Source organism: Salminus brasiliensis, chromosome 19 (assembly GCF_030463535.1).
Source record: "Salminus brasiliensis chromosome 19, fSalBra1.hap2, whole genome shotgun sequence".
NCBI classification, from domain to species: domain Eukaryota; kingdom Metazoa; phylum Chordata; class Actinopteri; order Characiformes; family Bryconidae; genus Salminus; species Salminus brasiliensis.
The window spans coordinates 27,881,750-27,896,192 of record NC_132896.1 but is presented as its reverse complement, the minus strand read 5'-3'; the positions used below and the strand labels follow the sequence as shown (position 1 = coordinate 27,896,192).

At 40.3% G+C, this 14,443-nt stretch overlaps 2 protein-coding genes across 2 annotated transcripts; both read right to left on the bottom strand.

The window, feature by feature from the left end:
• Positions 1-3,195: 3,195 nt before the first annotated feature.
• Positions 3,196-9,009, bottom strand: rnf212 (ring finger protein 212). Its single transcript, XM_072663180.1, has 12 exons — positions 8,901-9,009; positions 8,310-8,371; positions 7,624-7,698; positions 7,466-7,522; positions 7,299-7,357; positions 7,138-7,197; positions 6,641-6,702; positions 5,952-6,030; positions 4,936-4,978; positions 4,632-4,695; positions 3,887-3,956; positions 3,196-3,779 (listed from the first exon to the last, which is right to left on the bottom strand). Exons 1-12 carry the CDS (start codon positions 9,007-9,009, stop codon positions 3,629-3,631), a joined length of 891 nt encoding a protein of 296 aa, XP_072519281.1. The 3' UTR covers positions 3,196-3,628.
• Positions 9,010-11,169: 2,160 nt separating this feature from the next.
• LOC140541313 (transmembrane emp24 domain-containing protein 11) lies at positions 11,170-14,068 on the bottom strand. The gene is made up of 5 exons (XM_072663895.1): positions 13,939-14,068; positions 13,503-13,594; positions 13,263-13,388; positions 11,539-11,685; positions 11,170-11,379 (listed from the first exon to the last, which is right to left on the bottom strand). The coding sequence occupies exons 1-5, from the start codon at positions 14,066-14,068 to the stop codon at positions 11,230-11,232; spliced, it is 645 nt and encodes a 214-aa protein (XP_072519996.1). The 3' UTR covers positions 11,170-11,229.
• Between the last annotated feature and the right edge of the window lie 375 nt (positions 14,069-14,443).

The window sequence follows — 14,443 nt, the reverse complement described above, 5'->3', positions numbered from 1 at the left end:
GTTAAGTATAGCCATATCCTAATAGTGGAATTACTCGATTGCATGTCTTTTAATGAACCGCAAAATGTATCCTGTCCATCTGTACAACACAATTAAGCCATTGTTCAATCTCCCCCGCTGCCCAAGCAAACTTCATAAGCCAAACATATGTAACCTTGCGTTCAATTACAGCCATTTGAGTGGCTCGTCAAGCTGCATTTAGCCAAGTGTAACTTAATGCTGGGTCATGTCTTTTTGATTTGTAGCAGTGCCATAAAACCTGCTGTGCCGCCATGCCAGCTTTTAAGAAGGCGTTTTTTGGATTGGATCGCCTATTCGAGGTCCATTCAGATGTACATAATATTGACGGCCTGAGATTTGCGTTGTTTGAATCTACAGATTGAAGTCCAGAGCCAGAGGCGGTGGAGAGGTGAGCCCAAACCAGCACAATGGGCCGTCTCTCTTCATATGGACGGCTAATGAGCACCAGGTGTGTGCGTGTGCAGAAGTGAGACCATACCTCAGCTATATGCATCACCACATGCTCACCTCTTCCTCTAGCTCCCTCTAGAGGCATCCAAGTGCAAATGTCCAAACTCAGGCGAAGTGACTGATGTACACACGCTGAATTTGCAGCCTGTGAATGAAAAAGTAGCATTTTTGCACATATTTCATAAGCTTTGGAGAGTCGCAGAGGCAGAACCTAATCGGCACGCTAGGTTTCAGTTGTCAGTTTTAGCCTCCTTCTTCTATTCACCAGGTTCCAGCAAGATTTTGTGAGTTTCCTTTGCATTCCATAGAGGTGAGCAGCCTGGAAATTTAACTGCCTGCAAAGAGTTCTTTTTTTTCCCCCTGTTGTAGTAATTGTGGGAAGTGATTATTGTACATACACTCTCTCCCTCTCCCACTTACTCACACACATACACACGCTGCCCCACACCGAAGTATACCACCACGTCAGGGGAAAACAGCAACCAGATGTGCCATTACCGGAGCAAACCTTACGTACACAGAGGTAAGACAGAAAAACGCTGTTAACTGTTGAGGGAGAGCATTTGTAATGTGGGTTGATGTGAAAATATTACAACAAAATAGTTCATCTTCAGGATCATCTCCAAATGCTAAATTACAACTGCTTCATCCCATATCCCTTATACTTCTCCAACCTCCTCCAATAGATTTTCAGGGATGGCCCATCCAGATCCAGTGACTTGGGAACAAGGGCCAATCCAGGCATTTTTAATATTGTGTATCGGCTTTTAAGAATCTAATCAACTTCCGATCCTTATGTTTGCTGTAGCAGATAGCCATCTAATGTCCTCTAGGCACCGTTAATAGACATGATCCTCAGCTGCTGCAGATGAATTTCTCATTTCTTTAAAAACTACTCTAGACATTTCATTTATGACATTACTTTGGTGAGCAAAACAAAAAAGAGCTCATTTTAACTAATAATTGATGATTGATAGCAATTCACCTGAGGTTTGCAAAAAAACACTAACATAACCATGCCATAAACACGTCATGACAGCGGTCACATGCTATCAGTAACATTCAGGCATTACTGCTTTTTCATTACAGTTATATACCAATTATTACAGATATCAGAAATAATAAGATAACACTGTCATATTTATGGCCTAGCAGGTTCACATATATTGTTAACAAATATCTATATAGGTCTGGCAGTTGAAGGTCAGTCATGAAAAGCTTACGTTGTGTCGCGTTGCTTTATGAACATGTGTTACCCACTTGTTCCTATACATAAGCCCATATATATGGTCAAAAGTTTGTGGGCACGGCTACTAAAAACTAGTCTGCCACCACCTTTGGTTGCAGTAACCATCTTATCACCTTTAGGGAAGGCTTTCCGATAGATTGTGGATCACTGCTGAGAAGATCTGATTGCAGTCAACCATAAGAGCATTAGTGAGATCAGGTACTAATGTCAGTAATTAATATTAGTTCTAATTAGTTCTAAATCATATATGCCGTTCAAAGAGGTCATCAAAAGGTACTGAATGGAGCTCCATCCCTCAGATCACACAGAGAATGCAGTTCCACTGCTCCACAGCCCAATGCTGGAGGGACCAAGCCCATACTTGATATTAGGCATGATGACCTTAGGCTCCAGCGTGTCCTGTGTGTGTGCTACTAAACACTGTCAGTAGGAGGTGCACCATAAAGTAGCTAAATTCACTCACTAGAAAAGGGGGTCCACAAACCGTTGGACATATAGTGCAGAAGGTACCTACTAAACTAGTGAGCCCAGGTTGTATCGTTTCCCTACAGAGGCAAGACATTTTTGCCCTGAAAATGTACAAAAACAAACACAGGCACACTCCTTGTTCTGGTCATCAAATGAAAACGAATGCAAGGTTGAGCCTTCTAGCTTTACTTGCACTCTGGAATACTAAAGCACAGTACTGAGTTGGCCTAAAAAGCTATTTCCTGAAGCAATCCCAGCGCACTTATTACCAATGGATAACTACCAGGCCTAAATAAGTTCCAGCACCATGAAATGTCAAATGCCTCCAGGTACCTTAAGGTACTTTGTATTGTCTCGAAAACAATCCCCGTAAAAAAATACTGGCGGCATACAGTACAGCACTTGAGCGCCTGCCATCCCACTGTGTAAATTTTAAGAACAGTTGTGACAGCCAGAACAGCGCCCGGTAAGGAGAGACTTCTCGACTCATGCCTCAAGGGGTATAGAGAAAGATCAAACAAACAAAACAAAAAAAGGAACGACAGACTGAGGAGGTTACTCTAATATGTCATATCTGCCATGTTGCACAAGCCATTTAGAGCAATGGTACAATTACGTTTAGCGTGTCTCTCCACACAGCGGTTTGATTCATTTAGGCTGAGCATGCCTTACAGGGACAGGGTGGATTGGGTTGCTGGGGTTGACTCATTTTGGCTTGGAGTTCCTTTCTTACATTCTTCCATATCTCCATCCCAATTTCAAGCTGCCTAGGGGCCTTTTTGCTTGACTTGGTGAAAGAAGACTTCTATAATAAATTACAATTTGCCTGTTTTTTCTATTCAGCGATCGTAATTAGATGTCCAAGCTGCTTTGACTTCGCAATTCACTTTCAGAAATGTAACGTTAAACAGCATAGAAGTTCGTCTGAATCAAAGCAGTGTATCAAAATTGCTTTAATTATAAGTCATACACCATGTTGTCAATATGTAACCAGGTTCCAGTGGTTTCAGCGATATGGTATTTATGACTTTGGGGAATGAATCGCAAACTGCCGACGCAAATTCACAGGTGCAGATGACACACATTGAATCACGGTACAGCGCATAAAAATGAACATTCACAGCTAGGTCTGTGATTGATTACCGCAAATATGGAGACATTTATGGAAACAAGCACAACACAGAAGGGCTATTATTTCATACCCCAAAGCGCTAGTTAATCTCAGCAGAGGGTAAATTACATATACTAACAGTTGTTCTGAATGAGCATAAATATGCATATTCTTTGCATTCTTGCAGATGGTGCATACACACACGCGAGCTAATTCGAACACCAGACCTTGCTCTGTGTTTCCAGGGTAGCTTCATGCTAAAGCCATTCAAAAATAGCGTGCTTGTTCTATAGTCTCTGGTGATATTTTAAGATGGTTGTTATGAGATGTCATAGTGGGGGTCCCAAAGTGGACGTGGAGGGGTACTTGTAAGCTGGGGCCACTTTGAACACAGGCAGTTCCCATGCAGACTCTCTGCGGTAAAGTGTGTTACTGGATGCGGACAGCATGGAGTCCTTCAAGCTACTGGAGAGTTGTCTACTGCAAAACAAGGGCACAGGAGAAAGCTCTGAGGTTACTTTATGTACACATACTACTGAAATACTGAAATGCTCATATTATATAACAGTGTTGTGAGGAGAAAATACCTCACAGTTGCACTTCGCACTGAGTGGCTACCAATAGTGCTCTGGCTTGTTGCCCTTTGTGGAACTGTTCCTAAAAATAGTCAGAAAACATGCAAAAACCTTGTAAATCCAAAATGGCAACTTTACAGGAGAAGGAAAACCCTTCTAAACTTTGAATGGGCATCAAAGTAAATATATTTTATTCCAAATAATTTTGGAGCATTTCTATTGGTTCATTCATTGTGAACTTTAAGCTTGTAGTGTATTTGTACCTATCCACTGTGTACTGTACCGTGAAATTTTGCTTCTAGATATCCATACTGATTTTTGTATTTAGCATTATTTTAAGCTGGAGGCATCTTTGTACTTACTAGCTAGCTAGGGCTATTCTGAGTGGACAACTAAGCAGTAGTGTAAGTTGCTCTGGATAAGAACATCTACAAAATGCCATAAAAATTAAATACTTGACATACATATATGGGTAAAAAAGGACCTGCCTTATTTAAATAGGGGAACAGAAAGGTGTCACATTTAACTTTGGGGGCTTAGTTAATAGTTAGATAACGTATGATGATATGAGAAGGTGACCAAAAGCATGATAAAAGGCTTGTGCTATGTTTAACCAGTTAAACTGCATAAACATGTGTGTGGGGCTCTTTTTACCGTATGCTAAAGTTGTGTCCCACAGCCCCCTCCTACACAACAGGCATACCCAGGCAGACGCAGAGACTGACAGAAAGCAAGAAAACAAGCAAAAAAGACTCACCTATCCGGCCATCTTTTGGAGGGCTGATGAGACAAAGTCTTGAAACACTTCCAGAAATTTCAGGCTATAGAGGACAGAAGGAATTTTCACACACTGGCTATTATTGGCGGACTTAAGTGTAGTTACACAATCACACAAATCCCACTAATAATAACTAACTAAAAGGTCAGCCCACAGACAAAACACAACTACTCTGGGGAAGTGGAAAAATAATATGACTCATTCTGCCATGATTCATATAGTTATATTTAATTATTTAATTTTTATTTAATTTTTAATTACATTAAAAATAGAGTAAACTTACTTTATGGGTAAACCCCCTGCTGTCAACATCCATGTTTTCAATCCTGGTGAATTGTAAAAAAAAATAAAAATAAATAAATAAAAGTATTTCAGATATATTTGGACTCCAGCCTATTCACTGTTTCTGAGTGGACAACTAAGATCTGTGGTTAAGAGTGTCTGCTGAATGCCATTAACGTCAAAGTAGTGAAAAAAAAGCTGCATATCAAACACTGGCACTAATGATTGACAGTGATTCATTTAGACAATTGTGTTTGTTTACATTTTACAAACACTCACCTTTTGCTTTTATGGTTGCTATTCACAATCAATATCAAACTAATTCAGCAGCGCCCCCTTGTGTTATTAACACTAGCTAATTCATTTTTACATCAAGTTAATTCATCAAGTGTGGGTTTAGGAATTCCTAATCAAATCCTAGGCGTGCACCCAAGGTAATCTTTATCATCATCACATGTCAGCCCATCCAGACCATTATGCTGTCACCCATACTCCACTTTCGCTCTGTGGTGGGCGCCTACTCCATAAAAGCTAAGCTTAACTAAACAACTATAGACTAATCGTGGACTATGATGAATGGAGGCAGGATATGCTGGGGTTTACATGGACAGGATCACCTCTCTGCCTTGCAGCGCAGAGTTGTTGTGATAGCAGCTCTGAAGCAGAAGGGGTCTGCATCTGCAGTGAGGCAGAGTAAAGCAGCAGAGACAACCCCCCTCGCCCATGTTAATGCTAAAGCAAACACTGTGCCACAGTCCCCATATGTCAACCATTTACGGTCATTCAGCCCGAGCAGATTGGGGCCAGGGGCTGGGGTGGGGGGTGGTGTTCTGCTGACTATTCAGAGAACACATTACAGCACATGCAACATTTACATGGAAGTCAGTAATAAATGTGCTTTAAATTAGTAATACAAAATACCTTTTTATTCATGATATGTAATTTAAAGCATGGCAGCTGTTATAATAGTTCATGTGTATATTAATGAGGACAAGGTAGAAGATTCATGTTACTCACAGGCTTGTGGTGGATTGATACTGGTTCCAAGACATTGGGGAGGAGTAGGGAATTTTTGCCACTGAGGACAGCGTGGACGCTGTTGTAGAAGAGCAGGGAAAACGCACTTAAATAAAACCTAAAGGGGTTGTCTAATTAAAGCCTTTGTCGAATGATGGACACTATGGTATAATACAAATGACTCAGCAGCTCCCTCTTGTGACAGACAAGAGTTGCTGTCAATGTGCCCCCTACACAATATGGACAAAATTATTGGGACACCTGCTCATTCATTGCTTCTTCTTAAATCAAGGGTTTAAAAAAAGAGAGTTGGACTAAGTGTCTCTACTGTCCAGGGAAGGCTTTGTATTAGATTCTGAAACATTATTGTGTGGATTTGATAGCACTGAAATTATTGGGCACCATCATTTCACAGAACACAGTTCCTCTGCTCCAAGGCTCAAAGCTGGAGTGGGGCTTGATACCCTTCTAGTCCACGCCTGGCTAATTATATTATTTTCTGTTAAAATCTAAATGAATGCTCAATATTTCTTTTTCTTCTTGTTCAGTCTCTCCAACCTAGACAGGTCAGCATGTTCTGCTACGGCAGGCACAGTGGGTAACATGGTTAAATTGAATTTCTAACTCCATATCCAAGTCATTTCTCTAATAAGTGTAACAAACTGGCTAAACACTATGCTTCACTTTACCTGGTTTGAAATGAGTTGATGCATGCACCTCCCTGTTAGACTGGGATCCCAACCTGGAACTGCTGAGATGTATAAAGTACAGTTTTAAAAATACAGATCTGTAAGGGGGTATCTGTTTACACAAGTTTTTTTCTGCATCTTTTTCACCTAAAATGTCCCCATTGCAGTTAAAAACTCAAATTCAAAAAAATAAGCTCAAGATCCCTGTAATGCAATGTTTTGAGTAGAATTTTTAATTACAGATATCAAATATGATCATTTAACTAGTAATTTCAGACCTATTTAAAATGACAACATTATTCGTAATGTGATTTGGTCATATGTTAGCACTGATTTACATGGAATCTCACTCTCTCTTATCTAGACGTACATTTTTAATGTAAGGCAATGTATTGTAATCCAGATCTAGCTACAGATATCTACACTGCCATTCAAGCATTTGTAATATAAATACATGTTCTATCTATCCTTACACTGACAACTGAAGGTAGACATACCTTTGATGCTGAAGAGTTACTTCTAACTTTGATATGTAGGCATTCTGTTCTGTAATTTTTCTGTGAAAAATACATAAGCAGTTACCAAATGAACTGGACAGCTAGAAAAACTAGGAAAGTTAGAATTGAGCTCATGTACGTGGACATGTTCCAAGTCTTACTTTGACATTTGGTGCATTTCATGTTGCATTTTAGTTACAGTCTCCTTCATGTTTTCATTCTGTAAAAGCAAAAGAAACATTCAGACATCTGTTTTTATATTCGGTCTATAAAAGCAAATTATATCCAACACATTTCAGGGATTTGAGTCCTGGAAATAAAGACTCGCCTTTTGCCGATAGTGAGTTAGTAACCTTTTCTGGTGTCTTGCCTGGAACTGCAAAACCTAAATAGGTGGAACAGTGTTTATTAGAATCCAGTGAAAAGAGAAGGGTAGCTAAAAGTAAGGAGTAGTTTAAAGTAGGGCATGCCTACTGTTACTGTCACCTTGTTTATTTCTGAGAGGTATCTGGTAGCAATTGTGTTGATGTCTGAGAAGAGTGCCTTGACCTCTGAGCTGCTCTGAAATAAAATGGATATAAAAATAATAATTATACAGGTTGTATCTATTGGCATTAGGGTTTCCATAATACCAAATGTTTATACAACTAGATAAGCAACACCACAACGTTCAACAACAAATTAACCTGTGGAAATGCTTAAAAAACACTCATCATTGTCTAAACATTTGGGTACTGATTACGTTTAGTCTTGGGCTTCGCTGCAGTGTCACTGGCAAACCGCTATTAGAACTAGACTTAACCATAACCTGGGTCTGTGAAACTGCAGTACTACAGAAGTACTGAACTTTCAATATGAGCAGTATGAGCTGAGCAGTGGTGGCTCAGCGGTTATAGCACAGGGTTATCGATAACAAGGTTGTGGGTTCGATAACGGGCTCGGCAAGCTGCCAGCTGCCCTCTCTGCTCCCTGGGCGCTGGAGTTGGCTGCCCACCGCTCTGGGTGTGTGTGTGTACTCACTGCCCCTAGTTCACTAGTGTGTGTGTGTGTGTGTGTGTGTGTTCACTACCACAGATGGGTTAAATGCGGAGGACACATTTCTCTGTACAGTGACAAATACATGCACCTTTAATATTCTGTGCATCTAAATTTGCAGGCCAGAAATGTCTTACCTTGTCTGAGAGTGGGGACAGCTGACATTTTGCTTGGCAGATCAGACACTCGCCTTCTTTGCCTAAAAGCAATGACCAAACTGAGACCAATCCACAACCACAACCACAAAACAAAGATTGCAGTACAACAGTAAACCAACCACTAGATGGCTGAATACCCCAACACTTGATGATCTCCTCCAGTCTGAGATCATATTCCTTGAGGAGGGGGGCAGATTTTACAAGACTGCAGATGCAAATACACTGTCATGCTGCAGTCCAACTCAGTTCAATAATAGTTCAATAATAATTAGAATATATCATCCAGAGATGGGGTTTCATCTGAGAACAATGTGGGTGTGCATTTCTAAGAGGTTTCATTGCCATGTATTAATGTGTGTTCTGCACAGATTAGCAAAGCAGTGGGTGGGTCAGAGCAAGCTGGGCTTCTGGCTTGCTTCCTTGCTTGCTTCCTTGCTGAATTTCTCAGGCGTGCAAATGCATCCTAATGCTACCTGCCACAATACATGCATGACAGCTGATGGCTGGAAATGGGAGTACTGTCTGATAAAACGTCGTGGTGCGTTAATTTAACGTTAGCTAGCTAGCTACCTTTTTGAAAGCACACGTTGCAAACGACATGGCCACAGTTTGTCACGGCCAGTTGTCGGTCAGGTCCTGGAGACTTAAAGCACGAGTTGCAGCAAATCCAGTGGGACATAATCTGCGAGGTTTAAGGAGTTTTACAGCACATCATTCATGCAAAATGACGAATTCATTACAAATTAGCTAGCAAACCTGCCGAAGGAGTGTCGAAGTCCCCTTCGTATGTTGCTAGCTAGCTATCGATGTCTAGCTCGTATATATAGCTAGTAGCTAGCTATAGGCAAAACGCTAGCTAAGTCTATGAAGCGCAACGTGACGATCATTTCAACGTACAATATAGCTAGCTGGTTATATGAATAAAATTATTAGACAGTATATAAGAAATTGGCTCGCTACCTCAACAGTAATAAAGCCACGAGTTAACTAGCTAGCTAGGCTAACTAGCCTAAACCCATGTTGGACAGCTAGCTAGCTAGCTATGTTAGCTATAGCTAGCTCGGCGCTTAAGACTTGAAAAGTGGTCGATTTTTATAACAGTGATGTTTTACTAGAGTCTAAACGACAGTTTTATCACAGATAACGTTTAAAAAACAACCATTATCCATCTGTTCTGCCTATTTTTGTTAGCTAGCTAGCTAACCTGCTGTCAAATGTCACGTTGCTGTGCGTACCGTTTAGGATGTTAGCTTAGCTTGTTAGCTTAGCGTTAGCTGGTTGCAGTAGAGGATCAGCTATAGCTAGCTACTTTCCGGCCATGCGATCTTGCTTTTGAGCCATTTCATCAACACTGTCCCAGATATCTGAATTAATTAAGGTGTTTTGGAAATGCTGGTGATAATATTTCATTAGTTTTTAGAGGGATGGGAGTCTACAGTGTGTGTGCAGTGAGGGCTAGTTAGGCTAATGCAGGTTACAGCTACCCTACTCACTAGTATTACACACTTCTGCTACTATAAGCCTCTAACAAACAACAAAAAAACCCATATTCTCTTTATATACATTAAAAAATAATTAAACAAATATATATACACATATAAAATATGACCTTTTTCAATATTTTGATACTGTAAAATATCAAATCCATATGTGCATCACAGATGCACATATGGATTTGATATTTTACAGTATCAAAATATTGAAAAAGGTCATATTTTATATGTGTATATTTTCTATAATGTTTTTAATGAACGTGGGTCTGATTGAAACAATATACGGCAGGTTAAATAGCTATTGAACACATTACCAATTTTCTAAATAGATATATTTCTCAAGGTGCTACTGACATGAAAGACTACAAAATATTACAACAGAATAAAAACAAAAACATCAACATACATATAACAGAACTATTTTATGATTATTATGATGGAAATAATATATATATGGTGCCTATCCCAACTTGAAAATGCAGCAAAGACCAGGTATTTATTTTGGTAGTTGGTTTGGTTTCACATTAGCTGTGATGCTCATTAAAGTCTTGCTGGTCTAAGATAGTGAAAGTGTACAGCATGGTGGTCACCTGGTTAGAGTTAGTTTAGCCAGTAGAACAGTTTGGACAGGCTGGCCGTGATGGTTGACCAGTTTGTTTAAACTTCATGTCATGTCATGTTGGTAGACCAGCTTGCTCACTGCTGGAAGACCAGGTAAACCATCAGCTTCAAGCAAAGCAATCCATCTACCAGCTGGGTAGCAGGATTAGCAGGGTATTGGGTCGTCATGTCAGACGAAGTCAAGCAATAAGAATTAGTGAGGGTTATCGTAGTCATATTCACAGCTTGTTTGAGCATGATATTTAATTACATTTATTTATATGGCGCTTTTCACAACAAATGTTGTCCAAAAGCATCTTTACAGAGATATGGGTTCGAGCAAGCCAGTGGCAACAGTGGCAAGAAAAAATTCCCACAGATCAAGAGGAAGAAACCTTGAGAGGACCCGAGACTCAAAAGGGGAACCCATCCTCCTCTGGCCGACACGTGGTAGGACAATCTAATTATCAATGATAGATTATTAAAGCAGGGGGTCTTGAGAAGGAAGGTCCAAGACTGGAGTGCTGGAGGCTGTTTTTTGAGGACTGGTAGTAAAAAAAAAACCAAATATGTCATATGGCACTTATAGCAAATGATAACACGCATTCCTCATATCATCACATAGTGCTCTGATACAGACATTATCTTTCTACAGTGTGTTCTTGAAGTAAATCGCTCTGGTCATGTGTTTTTACAGTAACAGGACTTTATTATGTCATTAATTTAAGTGAATATATGAGTGTACACAATAGTAATTAGTGTAATTAAGCTGACTAACAGTGTTGACATCAGGCAGGCTGAAGCAGTTAAACCAACTTCTTCTCAATCAGAAAGTTTTTCAGGTTTCGTATTTGCCAGAAGCCAACGGTGAGCAGTATGGAAGTCTGGATGACTGCCCACCACAAAACACTTCCGTTTGTGTTTTCGCTCATCTCACGAAACGTTTCCTCTCGTTCCTGCAAATACCAGCACAGTAAACAGTTCAAAACTGCATCTAATTACTCAGTAAGGCAGTGCAGATTTGGAAACATGGTCCGAATTACACTAATCCTTGTTTCTGTGAGGCCGAGCAGTTTATTATTATGAACATTTTCTGGCTCCAGATGCATCCTCACCCGTTGGAAGTCTTGCTGCTTGCTAATGTACTGGATCTGGTCGATGAGGTGCTGCATCCTGTACTCCATCGTCTTAATTGTTTCTTTTGCCTTTTCAGCGCTGGGATCAATGGTATGCTCTCCCATCTGGATGTCTAGATGCACTTTCTGCTCATTAGGATTAAAGACAAAGTACTGTTAATGCATTTCACTGTGCAGAGAGACATGGCCTAATCACGTAGCTTCTGAATGTAACGCTGGGTCCCATTTCAATGTTGTGTTAAAAATCCCCTCACCAACTTCGTCATCCATCAGACGCACTGTATGTCACACCTATGTTACACAAGTGTTTGCTCACAACACAAAGGGATAAGTCTAGGATTTGGAATGACATTAGTGAGGGTGAAGACCAACACATGCCCCCTCCGTCACGTGTGCAGCCAGCCAACATCTCTTTTTAGAACTGCTGCTGATGCAACATCACCTGGCAACCGACACGGCTGGAGGGAAGCGCCGTATACCCGGCTCCGATGCATCAGCCTGCAGACGCCAGTGGCGGCCAGCACCGCAATGAAGTGATCTACCCACCCTAGATAGAGCAAGGCCAACTGTGCTCTTCTCGGGGCCCTGGCTGCTGATGGCTAGCAGCATGACCGGGTTTCGAATCAGCGATCCACTGTTGTTGTTGTTTTTTTGTTTTTTTATTGATGTTAGCTTTGCTGTGCTTAGCATTTAACTCGCTAACTTACAAGCTAGCAAAGTAAAGTGATGAACAGTTTTGACCACCATTTTTATTCAGGTTCGGAAATGCGTCAGGTCACAATGAATTATGGGCAAGTTCTGCTTCTGATATCTTTGCTTGAGTTCACTCAGTCCTTACATACTTTCTGATGGTTGGTATAACCAAGTTGGTATAACTAACTTTAGTTTACCTAATAAACTAAAGATAAAATGTGCATGCCATCAATGATCTTGCAGATATTTATTGGTATTAACTCTGGGATTTATACCATTACGGACATTTTTATACAGCACAGAAATCACACCAATATTATTTTAATATTGAAGGCTAGTTAGAGTAATGCATAGCTTTTACTCAGTACTACACGCTTCTGCTATTATAAGACCCTAAGTAAACAACAAAAAGCTGTGTTATCTTTATATACATAATAAAATGTATATATATATATATATATATATATATATATATATATATATATATATATAAACAAAAATATATTTTTTATTATTTTGGAAAAGCATGCCAATATAGTACATGTACACCACTATAAGACAAATATTGTATGTGTATACCCTGTGACCTGTTATCTGACTCTCTTTTATAGCAAATAGTACAACTAGCCCCTTAGTCTGTTCCAGTGCTACAGTAACTTCATGTTTTACTCACACCACTTTCAGGTAAATCGTTAGGAAGTGTGTTGATGTGTAGTAGAGATGTTTGAGGTTGCTCGTATGAAAAACTAAATGGAAATGTGCCAAATTTCCCGCTATTTTAAGTTTCCATTTTCTACATCCTGATTTTGTCTTCTGAATCTTTTACACAAACTCAAGAATGATGTTCTACTTGGTGACCTACACCAAGGTACAAGTTAGCATGAACAGACTGTCCCAGTGCACCCCAGTCTACACTCTTGCATTGAAATACACTCTGGGTCACAGTGGGAAGCACTCACTTAACTGACTTTAACACACACCAACTTTGCCCAACCTAGTGCTTCACTCACCAGCCGTTCGCCAGCGAACACAGAGAATCTGGTGGAGTTTGATTTCACGCACAGGAAATGTTGACCGGAAGCATGAGATGTGAAGGTGAATTTCCCATATCTGCCAAAGCGTTTCATGAGCAGTACCTGCATATAATAAACAAAGGAAAGCTCTTCTTCTGAGTTAGATAGCATGTGGTTAGATTGCATAAACCAATATAAAACATACACAGTGAGGGAATGGGCTTCTATTTCTCCAACCTCATTGTTAGGGTCTTTTACAGTGACAGTTAAACCGAGGTGTGGAGAGTTGTCCTGCTTTCTTTGATCCCAGTGCTCCACAAAGAAATACCCTGGAGAGAAGAAAGTAGTCAGTAGCTGAGGGTAGAAACTTTGTCACTATGGAAGAGTTGTTCCTCAGAGAATGTGAACAATCGCAATGTTACTGTTTCATTGGTGATAAGTAGAAATGGTATTAGACACATATGGCACCGCCAGACTTCTATACAAACTTAGCCCCACCAGTTTGTACAGACGTCCCTGTAGTTACTGAGTAATACACCTTACTGTGTAATAAGCCTTTCTGCATTAGGGGTTAATTAAGCATCTCCTACAACATCCCAGCAAATCCACAACAAAACATACAAAAATACACAACATCAACATCCACACATGGAAAATCCAGCCTTTGCCTCACCTGTGACAAGGATGTCCTCTGGAATCTCCTCAATAATACACTTTTCCCTCTGTTCCAACAAATCAAAGTACATTGCCGACGCCAAACTAACAAAGCATGCAACCAGGAGGCAACCCCAGCTTGAATTCATTGTAGTAACTTTCGATTTTGTCGAATTTGAGTAATGTTATGAAAAGTACCAGATGGCTATCTACAGGAGTTGTAAGTGCAGTCCAGTGTGTGAAATGTCCACCTGGACGTTTTGGTGTGCTGCTCTGTGCTCAAACAAAGTTTAGAAGAAAAGCATGTGATAAGACGGCCGCAAGTGCTCAGCCATGTTGACAAAGAAACCTAAATAGTTAACCTATTAATTGTTCTGCCTCTTAGCAGCCCCTGCGTTGTAACTTGCTGTTGGGGCAGTTCAGCCGTCGTTTCAGTGATGAATGTCAGGTATGATACTGTATGTTTAATGACAAAACTTAAGGTTCATGAAGTGTGCTTCTTTAGTTTTGCACTGGAGCAACGA

Excerpts from the sequence above, each read along its gene's own strand:
- rnf212 (XM_072663180.1), bottom strand. The coding sequence starts at position 9,009 with ATGTCCCACTGGATTTGCTGCAACTCGTGCTTTAAGTCTCCAGGACCT. Across the intron at positions 7,358-7,465 it reads TAACTCACTATCGGCAAAAG|AATGAAAACATGAAGGAGAC; the intron begins GCGAGTCTTTAT and ends TTGCTTTTACAG. Across the intron at positions 3,780-3,886 it reads GTGCGAAGTGCAACTGTGAG|TAGACAACTCTCCAGTAGCT; the intron begins GTATTTTCTCCT and ends CTTGTTTTGCAG.
- LOC140541313 (XM_072663895.1), bottom strand. The coding sequence starts at position 14,068 with ATGAATTCAAGCTGGGGTTGCCTCCTGGTTGCATGCTTTGTTAGTTTG. Across the intron at positions 13,595-13,938 it reads AGAGGACATCCTTGTCACAG|GGTATTTCTTTGTGGAGCAC; the intron begins GTGAGGCAAAGG and ends TCTTCTCTCCAG. Across the intron at positions 13,389-13,502 it reads TAAAAGACCCTAACAATGAG|GTACTGCTCATGAAACGCTT; the intron begins GTTGGAGAAATA and ends TATTATATGCAG.